Source organism: Phoenix dactylifera, chromosome 7 (genome assembly GCF_051530095.1).
Source record: "Phoenix dactylifera cultivar Ajwa chromosome 7, Ajwa_hap1_PhDact_Kaust_v1.1, whole genome shotgun sequence".
Lineage (NCBI taxonomy): Eukaryota > Viridiplantae > Streptophyta > Magnoliopsida > Arecales > Arecaceae > Phoenix > Phoenix dactylifera.
Window position 1 is genome coordinate 4,232,446 of NC_143196.1, and position 21,685 is coordinate 4,254,130.

General features: G+C 37.8%; 3 protein-coding genes across 7 annotated transcripts; all 3 read right to left on the reverse strand.

Annotated features, from left to right (window-relative positions):
- Positions 1-295: 295 nt before the first annotated feature.
- LOC103705324 (uncharacterized) lies at positions 296-1,543 on the reverse strand. Its single transcript, XM_008788989.5, has one exon. The coding sequence runs from the start codon at positions 1,541-1,543 to the stop codon at positions 503-505; it is 1,041 nt and encodes a 346-aa protein (XP_008787211.4). The 3' UTR covers positions 296-502.
- On the reverse strand, positions 296-15,416 carry LOC103705238 (uncharacterized). 3 transcript variants are annotated; one of them, XM_088701029.2, is made up of 3 exons: positions 12,427-15,416; positions 6,823-7,027; positions 296-4,228 (listed from the first exon to the last, which is right to left on the reverse strand). In XM_088701029.2, the coding sequence occupies exon 1, from the start codon at positions 14,174-14,176 to the stop codon at positions 13,136-13,138; it is 1,041 nt and encodes a 346-aa protein (XP_088557155.1). In that variant the 5' UTR covers positions 14,177-15,416; the 3' UTR covers positions 296-4,228; positions 6,823-7,027; positions 12,427-13,135. The 3 variants fall into 3 exon arrangements, with proteins under 3 accessions (XP_088557155.1, XP_088557157.1, XP_088557154.1); XM_088701031.2 differs by lacking the exon at positions 6,823-7,027 and having other exon boundaries at positions 296-4,173; XM_088701028.2 differs by lacking the exon at positions 6,823-7,027.
- Positions 15,417-15,564: 148 nt separating this feature from the next.
- LOC103705239 (uncharacterized) lies at positions 15,565-21,549 on the reverse strand. Of its 3 annotated transcripts, none has more exons than XM_088701034.1 (3): positions 21,324-21,549; positions 18,735-19,057; positions 15,565-15,795 (listed from the first exon to the last, which is right to left on the reverse strand). In XM_088701034.1, the coding sequence occupies exons 2-3, from the start codon at positions 19,018-19,020 to the stop codon at positions 15,716-15,718; spliced, it is 366 nt and encodes a 121-aa protein (XP_088557160.1). In that variant the 5' UTR covers positions 19,021-19,057; positions 21,324-21,549; the 3' UTR covers positions 15,565-15,715. The 3 variants fall into 3 exon arrangements, with proteins under 3 accessions (XP_088557160.1, XP_008787103.1, XP_008787102.1); XM_008788881.5 differs by having other exon boundaries at positions 18,735-19,085; XM_008788880.6 differs by having other exon boundaries at positions 18,735-19,071; positions 21,324-21,547.
- Positions 21,550-21,685: the final 136 nt, after the last annotated feature.

The window sequence follows — 21,685 nt, forward strand, 5'->3', positions numbered from 1 at the left end:
AAGACCACCCACTTATCATATAATATCTGATATTATTTCAGGTCTCACAAAGGCAGAACCTCGTCGTAATCTTCTAAGATGTGTGGTGGGGTATTTCAAGCGCTAAAGCCAAATAGGTTCACAAATATTTTTCCTTTGAAGATTATCCAGGTGTTCTTGTTATGTAAGACACTTTGGAGTTTCTGTTGTGGTTCTTGTTGCATCTAATACAGCTAGCACACAATCCGGTCGGCAGGAACAAACAAAGAATTGGACTGGTGGGGGATTTTTGTGGGTGTCTGTTCCATTTCTCTTATTTTACAAAGAGCCTTTTTTCATTATAAAGTTTCCTGTACATTTTTTTTTAATCTCTGGCAAGAAAACATTGTTGCATTGATGCCACATCTGTGGAACTCATGCATTTGAAGCAGTAAAAATACTCTTACATAGCTGAAACTTATGTTCTTGCAGGGACATAAATAAAGAGAGAGAGAGAGAGAGAGAGAGCAGGATCTGCTAAGCACTAAGCTTGGAGAGCACCCTTGGCTTCTGGTTCGCTATCTGTTCTATAATCGTATCCATTCCAATACGATCCACTTTCTGCCTTGCAGATCCTCAGAAACATGCAGGTGATGATCGTGTCGAGGACAATGAGGAGCGAATATATGTAGGCGATCAAGAAGGCTTCACAGATGACTGATGGACTAAATTTGCGCAACAGATGGTATGGTCTCATCACCCTGTACTGAAACAACGCTTCTACCGCAGCCATGCCCAGACTCGCAGGCAGAGCTAGTGTTATGCCGGTTGCCGTCCTACCTCTGATGAGCACAAGGGCCTTGAGGATGGAGAGATAGCCGCCGCTGTCTTCCATGGCGGAGATGACAATTGCTAGGTTGCATGCCACCATGGTGTTGGCAATGACAATGGAATATAGAATGACACTTGCGGCAGAGAAGACTAGGATGGAGTTGTTTGAGGAAAGGTGGAGGATGTCCGCAACGTTGAAGGCTACCAAAAGGATCGAGAAGATGGCGGCATTAGCGGAGAGGATGACCAAGGAATTGAAGAGGTAAGTCAGCAAGAGGGAGGGATAAATATGGAGAAGAGAGGAGAGTGGCGGCGGTGCGAGCCTGCGACGAGGGAATTCATGGAGGATTTGGACAACAGATGCTTTGGCGAGGATTAGGAAGATGAGGGTGAAAGGAAGAGTGGAGATGAATGTTAAAATGACCTGGGAGAGCTTGAAATTGAGGAGGGAGAAGAATTGGGAGGAGGCGGGGAAACCGGCGGCATCGAAGAGCAACCGGAGGCGGGAAGAGATTGTTCGGAGGATGGGGGAAGAGGAGAGAGTAAGCGACTGGGAGAGGAGGGTGGCCGCCGCGACGGGGAAGACCAGGAGGGCAGCAGTTGAGGCAAAGGAGTGGTAGCTCTGGAAGAATGCATGAATAGATCTCCTTGTGATGTTAATCACCTTGCCCATGGTGTGGCATAGAGATGAGTTCTTGGAGAAGGAGTGGTATTTGAATGGTAGAATGCATCGATCTTTCCTCCCACTTCTCATTTTTTTTGCATTTGGAGAATGGGGCCTCTTGGTCCAGGTTGGTTAGGATGTGGTACTGGCCAACCACTAAACTAACAACTCCCTAGTTGGAGCCATCAAGGCATGTTTTCTACCATCAAGTGTTTGGACTCTTCTTTGAAGTATCTTTCCTTTGCTTTGTTTTGAAGCTCCAATTTATTTTTTTCTTAGGACAAGACTCTTAACAATATATCTCCAATACTTACTATGATGCAAGACTCTTAAACGCATCAAAACAAGTTCAATATAAGTTTAGAATAAGAAATATAACATGTTAAGAAGCCCTAAACAAGGTGGGATATTAGTCAAGCAGTTGGTGCCCTAATCCCGGACTAACCTAGCAAGCATGCCCCATTTTGCATTGGAAGCATAGGATTGAAAGACCTTCATGGTAGGAGGTGGCTTAATTTTAGAGGTGGAAGCCTCATGGTTCCAAGAATTATTGCAAGCCCTCAAAGTTAAATAAATTAGGTAGGGATCAAACATATTAAAAGGAAAGTTTAGCATTGTCCGAGTTGGTGCTTTCTTTCTTAAAGGACGGTCCTAAAAGTCACAAACTTTTCTCCCCTTTGTATCCTACCAGTCTCACATGGACTCCTTTCCGCAGGATTACTCACATGGCCTCTCCTATTATTACCATTATAAAGTATAAACCAAGCAAAGAAAAAAAAAATAGTGGTCCAATTTTCTGGGGAGGACTTGTAGAGTTGTCCCTAGTGTTGGAGATGATGTGTCATGATTTGTATTTCCATATTTTGCTCTTTCGTGATTATCTCCATGATGATCTCCACAATTATCTCCAACACCGAGCAGTGTGCTAATGTCTTATCATGCAGTGTTAATCAGCTTTATTTTTATAATCACACACTCTTTCTCTCTCTATGTGTGTGTGTATGTGTGAAAGCATGCATGCACGCAACTGAGATATATATCATGATAATGTGGTATACGTGAACCATCTACATCATGTAGTTGAGTACATCAGCTTTACAAGATTGAAGAAGTGTTACCTATAATATATCTAGAAAGACTATGTTTATATCGTAATCATCATTTATTAATTTCACTAGGTCTTGCAAGATATGATGAAGCCTTTCTACAAATGAGAGAAATTTGTGGTTAGGTCGTGATTGTTGAAATAGTCTTAGCTGGTCGACTGAGCAGCCGAAGATTAACCACAGCAGTGATAGAAACAGACACTCGTACTGTTCGATGATTGGTGGGGGGAAGGTAATCAGTCAATTAGTTTGGTAGCAATCAGGTGCCTGTATACTTCTGGAAAGCAGACCATCATCCTACTGTTTATTTAACAATTTGTCCCTCCTATCCCCCTATAAAAGTGTGGATGCTATCCTTGCTATCACATGATCCCTCTACCCATCCAAAGATATAGCCCCATAATCTTTAACACTAAGACTTTTAGGATGGAGAAGTTGACAGGGTAACCAGAGGTCCTACATGCAATAATGCGAACCATGAAAAGAATACGGCGGACAACCTTTGATTCTAAGAAAGCTGATCCTTCTGCAGTGGCTAATATGACTTTCGACGACAATGATAAGACTAGGCATGCAAGGTTGCCACCTTTTCAAGTATAATTCATGTTGCTTGCAATATATTTGAAATCATCTAGCATGATGCAATAATGTAGATTTTATGCATCAAACTACTTCAAGTGTACTATTTAGGAGAAAAAAAAAGATAAAGGTGGTGATCTGAACAAGTTGTTTGTATCTTCAAGCTTCAGCATAATTCAGTTGCTAGACTCAACTAGAGGATAGACCATCAGGAGATTTATACAACCTCTTCTTGGCATGCTCATGGATGTCCTGCTTGACAGTACTACCTTATTTGGACCATCTGTCAGCCAAATTTGTTCATAAGAACAGAACGGAGGTTTGAGTTCAATTGATTTAGTGAACCGATTTTGCCATAGAACTTCAGTTTCAAAAAAAAAAAAAAAAAAAATCCAACAATCCGAAAAATTCATATCATATCATTTGACTGATTGTAACAAACATAAATATTCAGAGTTAATAAGGAGAATGAAAGCATATACAACAGAGAGAAAAAAAAGACCCATACACACACAAGAAGAAGAAGGAAGAAAGAAAAACAGAAACAAAAACAGCCCTCTGATTGTACAGCATTGATAGCTCAGCAAATCCATCAACCTCGGAAGGGAGTGGATCCACGATTGCCACAAGCTAAGAAAGCATGAAGTTTGCATCCAACTAGCTGAACAGGGCATCATAGATGTACATGTACAGTTGTGAATATCCCAGAAGATATATGTTGTCAGACCCAAATTACCATGTCACTGTCCATGAAGTACTAAACTTGTTTCTAATTTGCACCAAGATTATAGATTACCAAATGATTTAAACTTGCTAAAACGAGACCCTGTACCAACCAGCCCATCTGGCAGGCTACCATAGCTGCATTTCAACAGTACTTCTACTGTTCTACAGCTGTGATGCAACCCTTTCCGATCCTTCCAGCAGAATAAATCATGTCTTTTGGCTCCATAGCAGACTTTGGAATAACATGCCCTCTCCCTACAACTGGTCACTTTCAATTATGTCATCTCAACTTCACAGGTCCTGATGCAACTGCAGCCACCACAAAGGAATGAAGAACCAATAAGACTTGGATGTCATCAATTTTCTGAAAAAAGAAAAACATATAATTGACATATTAGACATGAAGGATGGGACCACAGTATAAGCTGACCATAGCATAAACAGAAATAAAACGATCAACACACAGCATCGCTAAGGTGTAGTAGACAAAAATAAATTGGGAGAAAGCCATACATAGTTTTTCAGATATGTACATTGTTGGCCAGATATGATCTCAATGACAGGGCCTGATATGTGCATTGAAGGGTACAGATTATTTTAGTGTTGTTGTTTTCATCGTCGTCGTTATTCTTCTATTTTAAATTGACAAGATGAGTAGGGGGAGAGTAAAGGAAAAATGGATCAAGTAGTGAACTTTCTAGAGAATATATTGGAGAATACAATCGGACAAAAACCCATTAGAAAAAGGATAATAAGGCATAATACAATTTTGCATTTGCACACAGCATGGGTGCCATTCATTTGATTTGGCACCCTGATTGGCGGTATTTTCAATACCTTCTCGAGTGGATGCAAAATCTACAGAGGATAAATGAAAACATCTGACATGCTTAAGGATAGTTATGCATATTGATTACATGCGAAGCTACCTGAAACATGATATGCTCCAAGTATACTGGCTGCATCTGCATCTACTCTCATCAGATAATTGGATTAATTCAACTTAATCTATAATTTATTGAAATAGTTGGCTGAATGATTATAGGTACAACAAGAATCAAATTTTGCAATTTTCCATGCTATTGGAGCTCACTGAGACCCGGTATATGTAAGAACTTAAATGGGTCAATTCCTTAAAATAGTAACCTTAATACAGCACCTTTGACAAGGACCAGTATCACCAAAGTGGCTATGGTCCTGCCAGGCCACGAGGTAATTTTGCTGACTTGGCAAAAACCATTCAGACTATTTCAATATCAAATTATGTAGTAATCTTGAATGTAGTTAGGTCCATCAAATTATGTATGCATATACGAACATATATCAAAAGTTAATAGATAAGGTATACATGTTTATGCGCATAGACACATAAATAAAATCCCTGAATAAAATCTTGCTGCTTCTCTGTGAAGGCTTTTCTAAGGCAGGCCTAGGGGGTGGCTCCATAAACAATCACAATAAATTGTGTACTTCCCAACTTTCCCTCTAGGTCTTGATGCAAGACCCTCTCCTGCCCAAATTTGAGAACAGTTGGCTAAAGATTTTAAACTTGCGAATCATACCTAGATGAGTATAGTCAAATGCATTTGATGAAATAACTCATAAGGTTAAGCCTACACATGTAGTCCCTAATGAGAAACTGTGGTAAATAAGGATTCACCTAACTAAATTAAAAAATTATAAAATACTACACATGAATATATCTAACATGTAGCATATAGGTTTTCAGCTATATCCTATATTATACAACTTAAATGATATATATTATAAGTTGACATGTTAAATTGTAAATTATAACATATTAATGAAACATAATTATGAGGCCAAGAGAGGAGAGAGAGGGTATATAATCATTACCAGTTGATCATCACCAAATCATTGCCATTTGCCAATAAGTTATTTATTCCTTTCTTTCCTTCTCATTTTCCCTTACTTTTTCCCTTCTTATATTTCATATTTACCTCCCTTTCTCCATTTTCTACCTGTTCGATTAATATGCCCGTACTGCTCTTTTATCTTTTCTTTTCCTCTCATTTGTTCTTTTTCCTCTTCTAATTCCCCTAATTCATTCTCTTTTTTCCCTCCACCTTTTCTCTCTCTTTTTCCGTTTTTAATCTCATATTCCTCTTCATTCTCTCTTTTGCCCCCTTCTTTCCAGCTAAGACAAATGTGGCTACCTAGCAGGTGATGTGCATGCTAGATTCCTTTACAACCTTAACAAGGATGGAAATTTCAATAATTCTTGATGCAGGTGTATATTAATTTTTTTTGAATGCAGATACCTGGGCTAGGTGCTTGGACCTATCCTAGCTGGCTAGCTCAGAGCCCAAACAGGTAGATACCCCCCTTATGCTGGTTGATTGCATAGAGGATGCTACAGTGGCTCACATGGGCCTAGGCAGGTTGGTCTAGGACTATCCTTTTGGGCTGATTTGATATCGGGCAGGGCAGCTAGGGGTATCAAGTAAGCAAGCAAGTTACAACTCCTATTTTCGTTCTGATTACTGCCTAAACACATTAGTAAAATTTACATGTTTTGGTAACTATTTTAGTTTGTTATTTATTTCCAACTTTATAGCAATTATGTATCACTTGGTGCAATTGCTTTTTGTATTAACCTAATTTATTGAATATATTTATTTGGATCATCGATGTATATTTTTGCATTAACGTGTCAATTGAAATAGGCCCTAAATGATTGTAAAACCACTGTTGCATTCCACTTTGTATCCTTTAAGTTTTTTCTAAGCTTGTAGTCTCTATATTTATGAACTAAACTAATCTTTAACTTTTAAACACAAATATGTAAAGACTAGCCCAGTAGCTAGTTCGGCTGACCCCAAGAAGACCAACTTTCCGGATAAGTACAGTTATCCACTCCCACTGGCACTTAGTAAATATTGGAAATATGATAAAATAAAAAGGGTAAAGCTTGAACGTAGTCGGACAATGGCTAACCTGTGCTTCTATGTGGCACAACCTAACATTCATTAGGCGTTATGAGTGCAGAGTAGTGAACCCACAAGTGTGATCACGGTCTGAGCCAAAAGAGAAACTAAACTATAAGGCAGCCTCTCCTTTGTCCGCTGGCCAACATGGAACCAAGGGGAGACAGCTTTTGAGTATTGAAGCATCCACCTCTCCCATATGATCTCTTATATGCCTTGGGTACAAAACAAGATAGAATATGAAATAAAATGGGAAAGAAATCCCAAAATATACAGAAAATTCAGAAAAAAATATATTTAACATTTATTTTGTCTCATAGATTGCCATTAAATTTCTTTCATAGTGATTTTGTCTGATTCTTATGTGCAGGTTATGTGTTAGCTTTGGAAGCAGGAAGCTGTGGATTCAAAGGACCATTCTTGCATCAGAAATCAAAATTAACTCTTTCTTCTTTTCTTTATTTTTCCTCTTTTTATTTGTAAACCTAGATTTCTTCAGCTTGTTGTTTATATCCATATCAATAACTTCTTACTAGTATACATGTAAATTTAAATCTGCAAATTTCAGATTCTTGTGATTTGCTAGCCTTTAAGGAAGTTTTCATGGACATATTGTGCCAGTATTTCGGCTTCAAAATACTATATAAAGTAATAGAGAAACCATTTCTGTTCTGCTTTAGATCAAAGCATTGTTATCAGAAACACTCTTCCCTTTCCCCCTAAAACTGATTATTCCTAGAGTAATTACCCTCCACCATAGTGGACAACATACTATTAGTGATAACAAATAGTTTTATGTGGAATTATCCTTGTAGTTTTGTAACTGGAAAATAAGAATAAATTAGTAGAGAAAAACTGTATCAAATTACTTAATGGTCGGGAATGAGGCATTTCTATGAAGGCAGAAAGGGAAATATTACCAAAGAATGCTAACATATCAGCCACAGAACTCGCCACTAAGCATGTGGAATTAAATGCATGCTCATCTGTAAAATACCTGGATGCAAATTTATTTTCCAGACAGCATTTACTAAGCTTTGTTACATAAACAAAGAACTTCTTGATTGCGTCAACTAATTAATATACCTTGTTAGGCACCACTTGACCTTTTAATTAGCTTTTTGAATCAATCATGAAACAACTGCATAATGCGAAATTTACTATTTTTTTGTTTAACAAGTCAATAATTGTTAATATTTTATAGAATTAAAAAATATTATTTAATAATGTTTATTGAATGCTTTGATTATCAAATTTAGTTCTTGCTTATAAGGGTTATTTAAGTGTAATAAAGTGAAACGTGCTTATATATTTTTCTTTTCTTGCTTAGATGGGTTACCAAAAAATGAGTAGAATGGAATATGCTTATATGATTTTTCCTTCCTTAGTTGAGTGACACAGGACAAAATGGAGAGGAGAGAGGAAGAGGAAGAAGAAGAAGAGGAGAAGTTAGAGGGAGAGGGCAACTCAATATTATATATTCTCAAATCTCAATAATGCAAAATGTATTCTCAATTAATATAGCACTGTCTTAATATAAACAAAATTCAAAACTCTAATAAAATTACGCATAAAAATAAAATATTGGAGTGCTCATAAAAATCTAATTCTAGAGTCAACAACATTCTAGTCCTAGAGTCCACATAAAAATAAAAATTTTTAATTTTTAAATAAAATAAAATTTTCTAATTTTTATATTTGTGCCTAGCAGAAATGTGCCTAGATGTCTTGTTGGACGGCCCTCCATCACCGAGTTATTAAAAACAGAAATAGAATGAAATATATTTAGAAACTCTACTTAAGGGTTCGAAACCGAGTTCTTAAAAACTAGAAAGAGAGGGAAAATGAAAAGCCATGTTGCTAAGATCCGAGAAACATAACTCAATTTTCTCCATATATTTCCTATTCCATTGTCATGGATCAAATAGCTCTATGACCAAACATTAGTTGCATAAATTCCCTTGTCAAGTTACCGTTGCCAACACCCATGTTCCTAGACCAAGAGTGTACTTTTGTTGGGTAAGTCAATCTCACACAGCATCCGGCTGTGTCAACTTGAAGTTCTTTGACACTTTGGAGTCTGAAATGTGCAATTCCTACTTAGAAGAGAAACATCTCTCATCAGATAGCAATGGATCACAGAAACTTTAGTTTTTTTTTTTTTGATACTCCTATCATATTTCTTACAAAGACTACAACAATCAACATCTTTTATACCAACTATGAATGCAAATGAGCTGAGCAGTTTGCGAGTTGCTTAAGCTCGACTTGGATCCAAGCCCAACACGACTCGACTGTTATTGAGCTCGAGTCGAGCCTGAGTAGCTCGAATAGTTTTTGAGTCGAGCCCAAGTAGCACAATACTAGGCTCAAAGGCTCGCGAGCCTAGTCAAAAAAAATATTTTTAATAATATTATATTTTATCTATAATCTATTATTAATTTTAATATTTTAACATATAATATTATGTTATATTTTGTTTTAACCATATTTTTTAGTTATGACCAAGACTCGAATTCGAGCTCAAATTCTAGCTCAAACTCGAGCTCGAGTATAGCTCAGTTGATATTCGAGTCAAGTTGAGTCAATCTCGAGTATTACTTTTTTTTTATCAAATTGAGTTCAAGCTTGGATGTTAAGGCTAGATCAATCTCGAGTCAAGTTTCGAGCCCAAATATTTTAAATCAAGTCGAGCTCGAGCCTCTAGCTACTTGACTCGGCTCAATTGCACCCCTAGTACCGACCCATATCATCCATACTGATTGTACCTACCATACTGATAAGACACTAATAGGTACCGAGGTTCAATTCAGTATACAGCCGAACCGATCAATGCCAGTTGAACTTAGTGAAAGTGCCCCGTACCACTTGGTTTCAGATGGTATCGCAGCTAGGAGTGGAAAAAAAGTTTTAGAAGCTCATCTTGGTACAAGGTGTGTACTATACCATATCCGATCGTACTGTACCACCGGTAACATACCGATACGATTTTCGATACCAGTTTTACGAACCTTGACAATAATAAAATTAAAAAAATAAAAAAATAAATTTAAAGGCCAAAATAGACCATACCAAGGCACAATGGTTATCTCAAAGCATATCACTTAATACCCTTTGTCAGCATGGTGCACTGTACCAAAACGTACCATACCCACCCTTAGTTGATACAATGTCAATATAAAGTATTTTGAACCTTGGTTCAAGGATTATGATGGCACACAATCTTGCTGCAAATGTTTGCATTATTGATATTTAGTAATATTCAGAATAATGTTAAAACCTAAAAGCATACTAAAAGAAAACACAGCTATACATGTTGTAAACTTCTCATATTGTATAACTTTGAAATTACTCAACAAAGACTTACTATTTGCTAATATGCAAGGGTGCAGAACTATTAAGAAAGGCAAAACCCATATCAATCAACTTGGATTTGATACTAACTCTCATTTTTTTAAAAAAAAACTTAGCACTAAATAGAAAGTCAACGAACTTTTTTACTTAAAAAACTGAACAGTTAACACCTTTATCACATCACTCATGCTGCTGCTATCTGCACTATCCCATGTATCTAGAACCTTGTTGTTAATTAAGCATGATGAATGTTGACGTAATAGATTCCAAATTTTGTTTACTTCATACAAGTTTTCGATTGCACTTCTAGTAAGAGTTAATTTGGAGAAACACCAACAAAAATAGTGGATTCATATAACATGCAATTTTATCATCAAAAAGGGTCTTATTATTGGTTAAAACTAATTAAGCTATTCCGGTTTTGTTTGGCTCAGACATGGTTCATAGCTAGAATTTTAGAGCTAGCTTCATAGGTCAATTCCTTACAATCTCTCAATTAGATGCATATTCATTTTACGCAACACAGAGAAAGACCACAAAGTTTGGTCAGTTGCAAAGTATCAGTGTGTTATATGTCCTACAAAAAGCACCATTGAGTTACACAAAGTAATGAATGAAAAGTCTAAACAAAGAATTTTCAAGGTCTTATCATATTTTAATGGACTTTGATCCTTAAGCATAAAGATTAAAGACAGGCCCCTCTTGGTAGATGTTTCTTCTAGGTTTTCTTTTCTTTTCTCTTTCCTTTTATTTCCTTTCTTTTGGGGGGAGGCAAAGATGATGATCATGAGAGGAGTCATCTATACATATACTAAAATATAATAAGAAAATATGTAAGTTACAGTAATCGGTTCCCCTTGCCAAAAGACAGAATGAAACTGTTGTTTCTAAAAACGAGTGTAAAATTATAAAAAAGAAGAAGAAAAGATAAATTATACACATAGCCATGAAGCCTCATCAGCATTATTGATTCTAGTTCTTTTGAAGAAAATTATTGATTCTAATTCAACACTCATTGACTTCAACCTTTGCCACAAAAATATTCCAAACTCTTCTGCAGAATTCCTAGCGGCAATATCTTCGCTCCTCCAGATGTTTCAACATAAATCTAATATGAACTCTCAAGCAAGGCCCGCTTAGGTCTTTATTGAGTATCACCAAGCGTCCTAGTTACTTCTCCATCACTTAATTCTCAATTAATGGTGATTTTGCCCATCCACCACTAACCTAGACTTTCTTTCTTTTACTAAATGTCCATCATTTGCATTCTCATTTTGTGACAACAGTTTTTAAAAAGTCATTCACAAAATTGATCTCCTACACAAATAAACTGATCAAATAACTTCTCCTAGTTTTCCAATCATTAGTTTCTAGCACATTGTGAAGGGCAAGAGTTGGCTATCTTTATAGATCACTGGTTAATTTAGCAATCTTCAGAGACTTCATCACTTCTATATAAGTAGAATGGAAAAAATCTTCTAATGGTTGCTATAGTATAAAGTATCAAACCATTAGCATGTTCAATAAAAAAATACACGATCATCACCAATATTTTGGTTCAAATTTTAAACCAGACTTTTGTTACTTTAATCTGATCAAATTATCTTGCTATCATCAAAGGAAATACTAAAGATTCGCATGGCACCTTAAAAAAATAAAATTTCTATATAAAAAGAGGTGAAGCAAGTTTTTGAATTTTTTTTTTTTTTAAATTTTGGCATCCAGCATGACTTGCATGCTGACTATGGTTGGTAGATCCACCAGAACTAGCGCTTAAATCCCTGTTAATAACATTTACCATAATTTCCATAGTGTATGTTAGGGAAGATAAATCTTGGAGCTTATGCACATCTGAGGTGAAAAAATAAAATAAATAATATCTTCAAGATATTTAGAGGTAGCAAGGCATCAAGGCAAGGATGATCAAGGAAACATGCAGGACGGCAAACTTATCATCAATGAGAATAGCCATTTGTAGTTAAGATTCTTTTCATAATGCAATCATAAGGAATAAAAGAAAAAATGAATGACTTTATCAGAAGCTTATCATCAAGAAAAAATAACTGCACGCTTTGGTTCATGGTGAAAAGAATTAGAAAATTGATGCTTTCAAGAAAATGTAAACTTAAAATTGGCAAGATTTCCTAATTAGTAAAATGTGGGATCCTTTATTTGATAGCACGCCATGCATATTAGTTGATTTAGCAAAATAAATTTGTAAAATAGCATTGAAATGTATCGTATAAGAGATGGTGCATACCAGTTGTTCTTGACGCTCAAACTTTTGGCTTCCAAAAAACTCTGGGCAGGGATGCATGTACCTCAATACAAGCATGACATCAAAATGTCCTGGTTGGCTGCTGATAGCTGCACTACTTTTGGCATGTGCAAGACAATCATTTGAGAGTAATTTTATATCACAAATGCCATTCCTAGACCTTCAAAAATTTCCCTATTGGAAATGTGCATATCAAAAGGTGAAATTTGACATGAACTCAAGGAATCAGTTTTCAACAGGATGTCTCAATTAATAATCATTCTGGTGGTTTAACAATAAAAAAAACTCAAATTATTATCTCACTCCGACCTTGCAAGAAGTGTGGAATACAAAAGATCAAAGACCTTCTTAAAAACGCAAGGCATGTTTATATCAGTAATGAAAAAAAGAAGCCCGAGGATAACAAAAAATGTCAAATTAGACTCTATACTGAAACTTTCATTGACATGATACCCCGTACACAAAGGGTTGCATTCTTCAGGTTGTATCGAGCTTCTTAATTCTCCCACTTTCACCAAAAAGTTCCCATCAAAGCTGTCCATCCACCACGAATTAAGGGTGAAATGCTTCCTCTTTGAAATTTTGCGAGACCAACCGCTACAGTTATACCCTCTGCAGTCCTGGGTTTTCTTGCTGTTTATTACCCCAGCGAAAATGATGCTCAAAAGGATCATTTTCCCCAAATATAGCATTATTTAACATCCACTAGCTCAATAGAAATCTTTTCTAGTTCTTCCAGGGAATGGTCATCACCATTCAACACTTCCATGGTAGAAGATCTACAAGTGAAGTAGAAGACTGCACTCATCATAGAATCGACAAGCACCACAAAGGAATACATGAGGACCAGCAGAGGCCCCTCCCACAGCCGCGACGACCCATCTCCATAGCTCAATGTCTTCACTCTGTGCTCAAATAGCCCTTCCACAAAAGCCATCCCAATTGTCGACCCAAGAAATATCAGCAGCCCTGCCTGCGTCTGACCCTTGATCAAGTGCACCGACCTAACCAGAGCCTGCGGCCCCCAGACATCCTCCAGGATGGAGATCACGGTGGCGAGATTGCAGACAATGATCGTGTGGGCATACACCATCGAGAAGACCAACACTGTGAACAAAGCCGGGTAGACGACGATCTCCGGAGGGTAACCAAGAGCAGCAAATGCATTGCAGACCATGACTAGGAGGGCGAGAAACAGAGCCAAGCAGCCAGAAATTGAGACACAGATCCAGATATAGGTCGATACAAGGCGCCTCCAAATCCGGTGCACGGTCCCTAAGAACTCCAAAGCCACGACCTTCTTGCTGGCATACGAGCAGGCGACAGAGTAGACAATGGAAGCGCGGGCAAGGAGAAGGAACGTGAGTAAGAGAGGGAAACAGAAGGCAGAGGAAACAACCGTACCAGCCAAATGGTGGCACATCTGTTTGAGGAAATGGGTGAGAGGGAGGCCGCTGGTGACAGCTAATAGGATGAGGCGGTGCGAGACGGCGCCGACGACGGCGGCATCGACGAGGTTGTTGGAGAGCAAAGCGGCGGAAACAGGGCAGATGAGGAGGCCAAGAATTGTCATGAAAGTGGAAGGATCGGTGCGGAGGATCCTCGCCGTCTCCCTCAGGATCTCCAAAGCGTTCATCTGCGGGACGACGCCGACCTCCAGGAACTCGGGCCATGGCCGGGCAATCTGCGGCGGCGACCGGGGGGAGTCCAGCTTGCCGATCAAGCGACCCATGATAACCAAATCCGATCTTCTTGCCAGTGACTGGTTATACGGATGTTTTCAAAGATCTAACCGCGATGTCAACGTCCAGATTTGCGAATTTTTTTCGCATTTATATGAATTGGACAGCGAATTAGCTACGTGAGAATACTAATCCAGCAATAGAATGTAGCTCGTAAAGTATCTGTGTGTGTGAGAGAGAGAGAGAGAGGTGGATCCAGAGAGAGGTTGGGCTGAGGTACGATGAAGAGAAGGGGATCCCGGGGAGCGGCTCGGGCGGTGAGGAATTCGGAGAGGGAGCTCGTTTGGAGGCGAAATCCTGGGAGGAGTTCACTAGGATTGGTGGAGGGGAAGAGGGAGGGAAAAGAGGAGGAAATTGCGGAGGATAGCGTGAGACGGACATAAAGTAGGGATAAAGGGGAAATAGAGAGTGGGGAGTGGCGCAGACGATGGGGCTTGGAATTCTCTAGTCGCCGAGAGAGAGAGAGGGGAAAGATGCATTGGTTCGGTCGGCCAAGAACGTTGGAAAAGTTGGCAAGCCCATGGAATGGGAATGGAATTTTTTTTTTTTGATGACAAGTTTTTTTTCATAAATAATGATTTTTTTGAAGTCAAATCATGCATCGACAGAGAAAGAAGATACTTTGGCTCTAATAATAATAGTTTTCAAACCCATGCACCATATTTTTAAAGGGACAAATCGAGTCGCAAATTGGATGGCTTTATATATAGCTCGTGACTCTGAAGGCACCATATAGGTCGAAAAATAAGAGTTTTCTCGGACGCTTCAAAATTTATTATTTTTTAATTTTATTGAATGTATCCATATAAAAACTATATGAATTATTCATCACAGCCAAAAAAAAAAAAAAAAAAAAAAGCTTGTAGAGAAATATTAATGTACAAAAGATAGCATTACACCATGCTCGAGTCGATCCCATTTATTAAACGAGCATATCTTCCAAGCTTGGCCCAGCCCACCGATCCTAAAACCTTGGCCCAGCCCATCAAAAGCCTAGGGTTCGAGTGACGCCCAAGCGTTCGCATTAATGTAAATATGAAGAACAACTTCCATCGGGTATAATCATCATTTACGTACCTGCAACAATCATTGCCTTCTTTGCATTCATGAGTTTATACTACATACAAAACAAAATCCTCATACAACCAAGTTCAGCAGTGTGAATCCAAATACAACACAAGCAGAATCTTAGGATCCATAGGTTCCCTTCTGTTGGTGGTGGATAAAGGAAAATATGGTCATAGATATGAAAGAAGCCAGTGTTCTGCTGCTGTATCAGAGCTTTCACCTATTTTGTGTTTAGAATGATTGTTCAATATCCAAACATAGGTCATCATTATCACCATAGCTTATCCAAGAAGAATATTTCAAGAAGAGATTGACAGCTGAAAACAAAATTATTCATTTGGATCCAAAGATTACAAGCATGTGGTAAGAAGGAAAACAGGAGAGGTGGTTGCCAGACAATTCAGTCCCAACTCACTTCAACAACAGTTAATACATAAGTCCATCCCCTTTGCTTCTGAAAACTAATAGTCAGGAATAGAAGCAAATGTATACCCCTGGGCACCCCTCCATGAATAATATGCAACCCGTGTCTCATAAAATCCTGCAATCAAATAAGCAATGTCGCAAAACATAAAGACTTGACTCGGTGTGAAAAGATAATACTCAACATTTATAAACAATCGAATAACTAAAAGAATTCAAACAAATAAGATGTAATATGTGCAAACCAAGAAACTGGGTATTTAAATGGAAATTATATATCCAAAGGGAAAAGGGAAAAACCTACCCAGAAATTTCCGTCAAGAGAACATTTAAGAATCTTAAAACAGTATCACCTTAATATAGTCATAGGAGATCTGCTAGTTGACTGGATAACAATTGGACTAAGTTCTTGCTCATGTCACTTGCTGAAGCTAAGACATTAGCTAATGGTCACAAATATTCATCATGAACTTTTTTATGCTATTAACTAAATATTGTGAGATATTTCAGGCAATGCTTTGCCAACTACAGCCATAGTGACAAGGAAGGCCTTTTCCACATTAAGCCCCTTGAGAGTTCAGTTACCACAGTTCATGTAAGTTGTGAGTGCGAAAGATTTAAGTAGCCATCAAATCTTGGAAAGAGAACTGAAACATATCAAAATTGTTTAATACGTGTATGCTTGTTGAACAACTTTGCTGGTCTCTATGTAAAGCTACCACAGGTATCATGGTTTGCTGTATCGGATTGTACCACCCGATACAAGGCATACCATACCATAATACAGAGACTTGGTACTTCCCCACTACCAGTGTCGGTACTAAGATATGTGCCATATTGACACTCATTACAGGGTCTGATACTGAATTTGCAAACCTTGCTTTTTATTTCCTTAAATCTTCATTCGAATAGGTGGTTCACATCAAGCCAATATAGGATGTGCATAATTTATAGGGAAAGAATTCAGTTCAAACATGCACGCATAATCAATCATGCATTACACACCCACTTCACAGTAAGGTGCAGATGTTTAGCAAAATTTCTGAGTGCAGATACATGCAACCACCTACTCCTTTTTCTGTCATATCTAACTCTTATTGTGATTCAAGAACAATTCTTCAAAAAAAAACAAAAAGAACAAAACTCATCTGATATATGCATTTCTCCACACTGTTTATTTGTATCAGAGATTTTTCTTCTCTCGAGGAAAGAATCACATTACATGAAAAATGGGAACCAGTTTCTTGTTCGGTGGTCCAGATTCTATTCATTACTTTTATCTTGGATGTAAAAGCCTCATAGTCATTGACCTTTCTAATCTTCACATAAATGTGATAAAGGTGAAGAAAAGTGGATAATGGGCAAGTCTCTAAAAAACTGCACTCTCAGCTAACATTTTGAGAATAGCGAACTTAAACTTCAATTTTATTCTCCTTCAGGAGAGAGAATATGCATCAGAGCAAAACAGAGTAATTTAGAATAGGGATAAAGATCAATGCGTTTAAACATTTGGAACACAATTTTCGACAGGCATATGTAAGAATGAGACGTAGGTATTCATTGTCTTCCTATTCCCTTTTTTAGATAAATATCATCTCTTCTAATCAAAGCCAAAAGAAAACAGCAGAGATTTCTCAAATGGCAGTATAAGACGGTTGGCTCATCACAACTTGCCTTGAACTTCTTTGACCTAGCTATCCCCCAACAGACATGACTTATTATGTAGGAAGAAAGCTTAAAATTATTAGCAAGTGTAGATTCTTGAGACTAGTTTCAGCTTGCAGAATGACAAACACCTCCCTTGACAACAACAACAAAGTGGTATGCAGAACATCAAGAAAACAATACATAGCATTTAAAAATCAGCACGGATGGCCACCTATTTAAGAAAGCACATGGCGCCCCATCCCCGATCAACATCAACATCGGAGACAACCATAGGACTACATGGCCCATACACCTCTCATATAACCTGAACTTAAATTCTTTTTCGCTCAAATTATCACTTGTTTTGATCACCAAGGAGATGGAAGAAACAATGCCATTTTATCATTCTATTGGCTCCCGCTCTGATATTTTCTTCAGAGCAATTGCAAGCTCATCGTATCATGAACCTCCTAGGAACGAGAAAACTATCCCGTCTCTTTCACATATAAATCTCAACACCCAGCTACCATATACTGCCCAGTCCTGCGGCTGTCAGAGGTAAAGAAATCTCCTTAAGTTCCTGATAAGGCAAGATATGAAATTTCCAAGGTAACTTCATGCTCCATATCAACTTCTCCACCTACAGTAGAGATCACTGGAAGAAATACACATAACAGAGAAGCCCCTATCAGCCCTCTATCTCATAATGACTCTTGTCTTGGTAGGAGGGAGAAATTCCACTATTATCATAGAGATCAAATAAAGGTCCAAGAACAAAGCAAACAAAATCACATCCTCTCCCCTCACTCTACAACTCTGAATATATACACAAGGAATAGAAAATATTAGGAATAACAAACTTCTCTTTTAATATGATGTGTTAGTTGTATTCCACAAAGGGACTTTTGCATTTAAGTATGCCAAAGGCTCAGAGGCATGCTTTCAAAGTTGCAGCAACAAAAGAAAAAGTGACGTTATGAGCCTAGGAGACAGAAGCAACATGCATGAAAGTTTTTGGAAGCAAAAAAAAGGCCTGATTATGAAACATCTGGACTTTGCTAATATTGGAGGATTCTCTCATTCACCATGAAGTGCTGGAATTTGGCGATTCACTAAACTAGTAGAAATGGAAAAAGTATCTATTCATACTCAAGGTAATTTTTCATACAGTTACTTTGCATCAAGATTCTGTTAGGAGCACCAATTTGGTTCATAAGACTACCGACATTGGGACATTCATAACACAAGTTCTAGATTTTAAATTGGAGCACAAAAGCAGCACTAGTTGTTTTAGAGATATGTGGGATAAAATATCTGCATTCTCTAAAGTTACTTTGTGTTTTTTTAATAATTGTAGAGCATAACCGATTCAAGTACAATAAAGTGTGATAGAAAGCTCTGCTTGCGTACCAGGAAGGAAGGAAAGAATGCCTAGGAATAAAAATCCATATGCCTGGGACTGATCACCTGCCATGTGTCCTGTGAATACAAAGAAGGAGAGAAAAAGAAGCACTAATCCCAAGGCAAGGAGAAAGAGTGCAAGGGCAATTGACTTCCATGGAATCTTCTTGTAGGACGTCGGAGCGTAAACAAATCGAAGATCTACATCATTTTCTTCACTACTACCATCACCGTCTCTCTCATCTGCAGCAAGAGGTTGGTAATGAACATGGCGTCGGGTTGCCATATTGGCCATCCAACAAACACTTCAGCCCAAAGATCCAGCCACCGTTCTATCAAAATCAAACTGTCCAGTGAAATCTATGAGAAAATTCAGAGGAGAAAAACAAAATGCTGGTGAATATTAAGGAAGACAATAATTATCAAAAAAACATATAGGAAGATAATGGAAGAGTCACCCATCAGGCATGCCCAAAATTCATCTAGAACTGCTTCTCACACTAAATATCACAGTTAAAAAGCCACTTACAGTATTAGAAAGTGAAAATGTATCTTGACCTAAAAACTTTTGGCAATAAATAATTTAAAAAACAGCATTGTCAGCCATTTTAAATGAATTCAAGAGTTTATCTTCACCTAATGATTTGCATTTTAGAACTTAAAAATCCATAAGAAGATATAAATCGTGGAATCGTTGATTCCTAAGAAAACTAAAGACGAATCCCATGGAAGAAACTCATAAGAATAATCATGAATAGAAAATACAATAAATATTATTCCACTTTCTTCTCGTAATATTGACTCCAAATAGAGACATTATTTTCCTTAAGGACAGCTAGTAAAATTACATATCACTATCCTGTTATCTTACTTGAGGTTTTATTTATACATTTATTGATGAGAAAGTTGACTTAGTTGCTGATGCAACTTTTGCCTGCTGGTTGGCAGCTCTCTCCTCTGCACACTATAGCTAGGGAGATTTTCCAAGGTTGACCCAAGATGTTGGTGCTCACACAGTTGTAAGTTGTAACCATTACTATAACCATCCAACATTCTCTCAACTATTTGAAACCACTTATAGATCCTCATCATTAAGATTCCTATCTAAGACAGCATATGAAGTTATTTCTAGCTTATCTATATCTTTTCTCACAAGCTCTCATGCTACCTTAGATCTTGCCTTCCTTTTTCTACACCTTGAACATAAATTAAAATACCTCTCCTTACTAGGGCCCCTTCAAATCGGCATTCTACAAGCATATATCATTTCAATCAATTATCCATCACCTTGCCTTTAATTTTTGCAACACCTCAGCTCCTCCAGTATACTAATTTCTCAATTGAGCCTTCATAGTTTGATCACAAATCTAACCTCGTATTTCCACTCAGTTGCCTAGCCTTTTTGAACCCTTTCTATTGCCCAACATTTTAAGCCATACAGCATAGCAAGAATTATTGCCATTCTATAAGATTTCCTTGTATGTTACCTAGGCATGCATTTGATCACATAATACCCCGGAAGCATCTCTGTACTTAATCTAACAGGGTTCAATTTACTCTATTCACTCTGAGATATCTCTTATCCTTCAATCTTATTTGGAATCCTATCTTTGTCTTTATTCCCAACATTATTTTATACATCCAAAAGAATTTGGAAAAAAAGATTGACTTTCTTGAGCAGTGAGCTTATGTATGAAATAATACGATCATAGGTCATCTTCCTGTGCAAAGTTGTGGAGCACTCTTGGAAAGAGTCTATCCTATGGCACGGAAGTGCGCATGAGTGTTGCAGTAGACCCGAGAGGTCGGGTTGCTTGCAGGCACTCAAGGGTGTCGCATGTGTTCAGTTCGACAGAATTGCTGGCAAAAGGTGGCTTAATTTTTGAGACGAGCATATGACTACTGACAGGATCAATCAAGTAGCACGTCCATCAGCGACTCTGGATCCCCGCCCCAACCGTCCCCAATCCAGCGGAGGGAGGACACAGGGGCAAGCCGAACATTGTCGCATAAAGGGTGGCAACTACGGCGAACTAGAAATCCATGATAAGAGAATCAAATAAAGCAACTGATCATGAAATCCCACCATATATACCGTCTACAAAGAACAGAATCAATGAAATCCAGCTATATGCAGAACATTTAGGGCATCGAATCAATTGAAAATACATAACAAATTTCGTTCCACAAAAGAGCTGGACGTCATTAGCCAACGAAGGATTCAGAAGAACCGATATCCTACATAGCTGTGATGAAGGTAAAAAAAAAATTACAAATTATATCCAAAAAGTGGTCTCTTTGCCCCCCCAAAAAAATGATGAATTTAGGAAGTTCATTCTAATCCTACCAAATTCCATTAAAGGACAGGGAATAACCAGAAGAGAATAAACAATCGAATGTTGAAATTTACGTTAGATATGCAGCCAACCAATATTTTCCTGCCCTCATATAAACAAAAAGACGTCTCTTTTTTTCTGAAAATTATGAACTTTGGGAGAAAGAATAGCACTCAAATATAAATTAACAAAACTCTAATCCAATTCGATAACAACAGGGCGGAGAACAAAAGGGAAACGGAGGGGACAAAGAGGTTGATACCCTTCAGTAACTGGAGCTCTGGATCCAAAGGAAGTCACTGCTAAGAAGAAGCGGGATTCAGAAACCGATCTTCGAACCGCGACGAAGCCTCGATCCCGGCTAATTGCCCGATTGCGGTCGATGGACAAGAAAGAGCATGGCGAGCAGAAAGGTCGAAAGAAAGGGACAAAACGCAAACCGACACAACCATCAAAATATCGGCTGGGCTAGGGTTACTACAACTTTGACGCGTTTATTTAAGGTTTTTTTATTTATTTTGTTTGGAAAATCTGGGTTTCTAAGATCTTAATTGTCTTTATCATTTAGTGTGTTTATTATAATACTAGTTACAATGCACGTTCGAATATACTTGGCTATGTATT

Excerpts from the sequence above, each read along its gene's own strand:
- LOC103705324 (XM_008788989.5), bottom strand. The coding sequence starts at position 1,543 with ATGAGAAGTGGGAGGAAAGATCGATGCATTCTACCATTCAAATACCAC.
- LOC103705238 (XM_088701031.2), bottom strand. The coding sequence starts at position 14,176 with ATGGGTCGCTTGATCGGCAAGCTGGACTCCCCCCGGTCGCCGCCGCAG.
- LOC103705239 (XM_088701034.1), bottom strand. The coding sequence starts at position 19,020 with ATGGCCAATATGGCAACCCGACGCCATGTTCATTACCAACCTCTTGCT. Across the intron at positions 15,796-18,734 it reads CATTCTTTCCTTCCTTCCTG|GATTTTATGAGACACGGGTT; the intron begins GTACGCAAGCAG and ends ATTTGATTGCAG.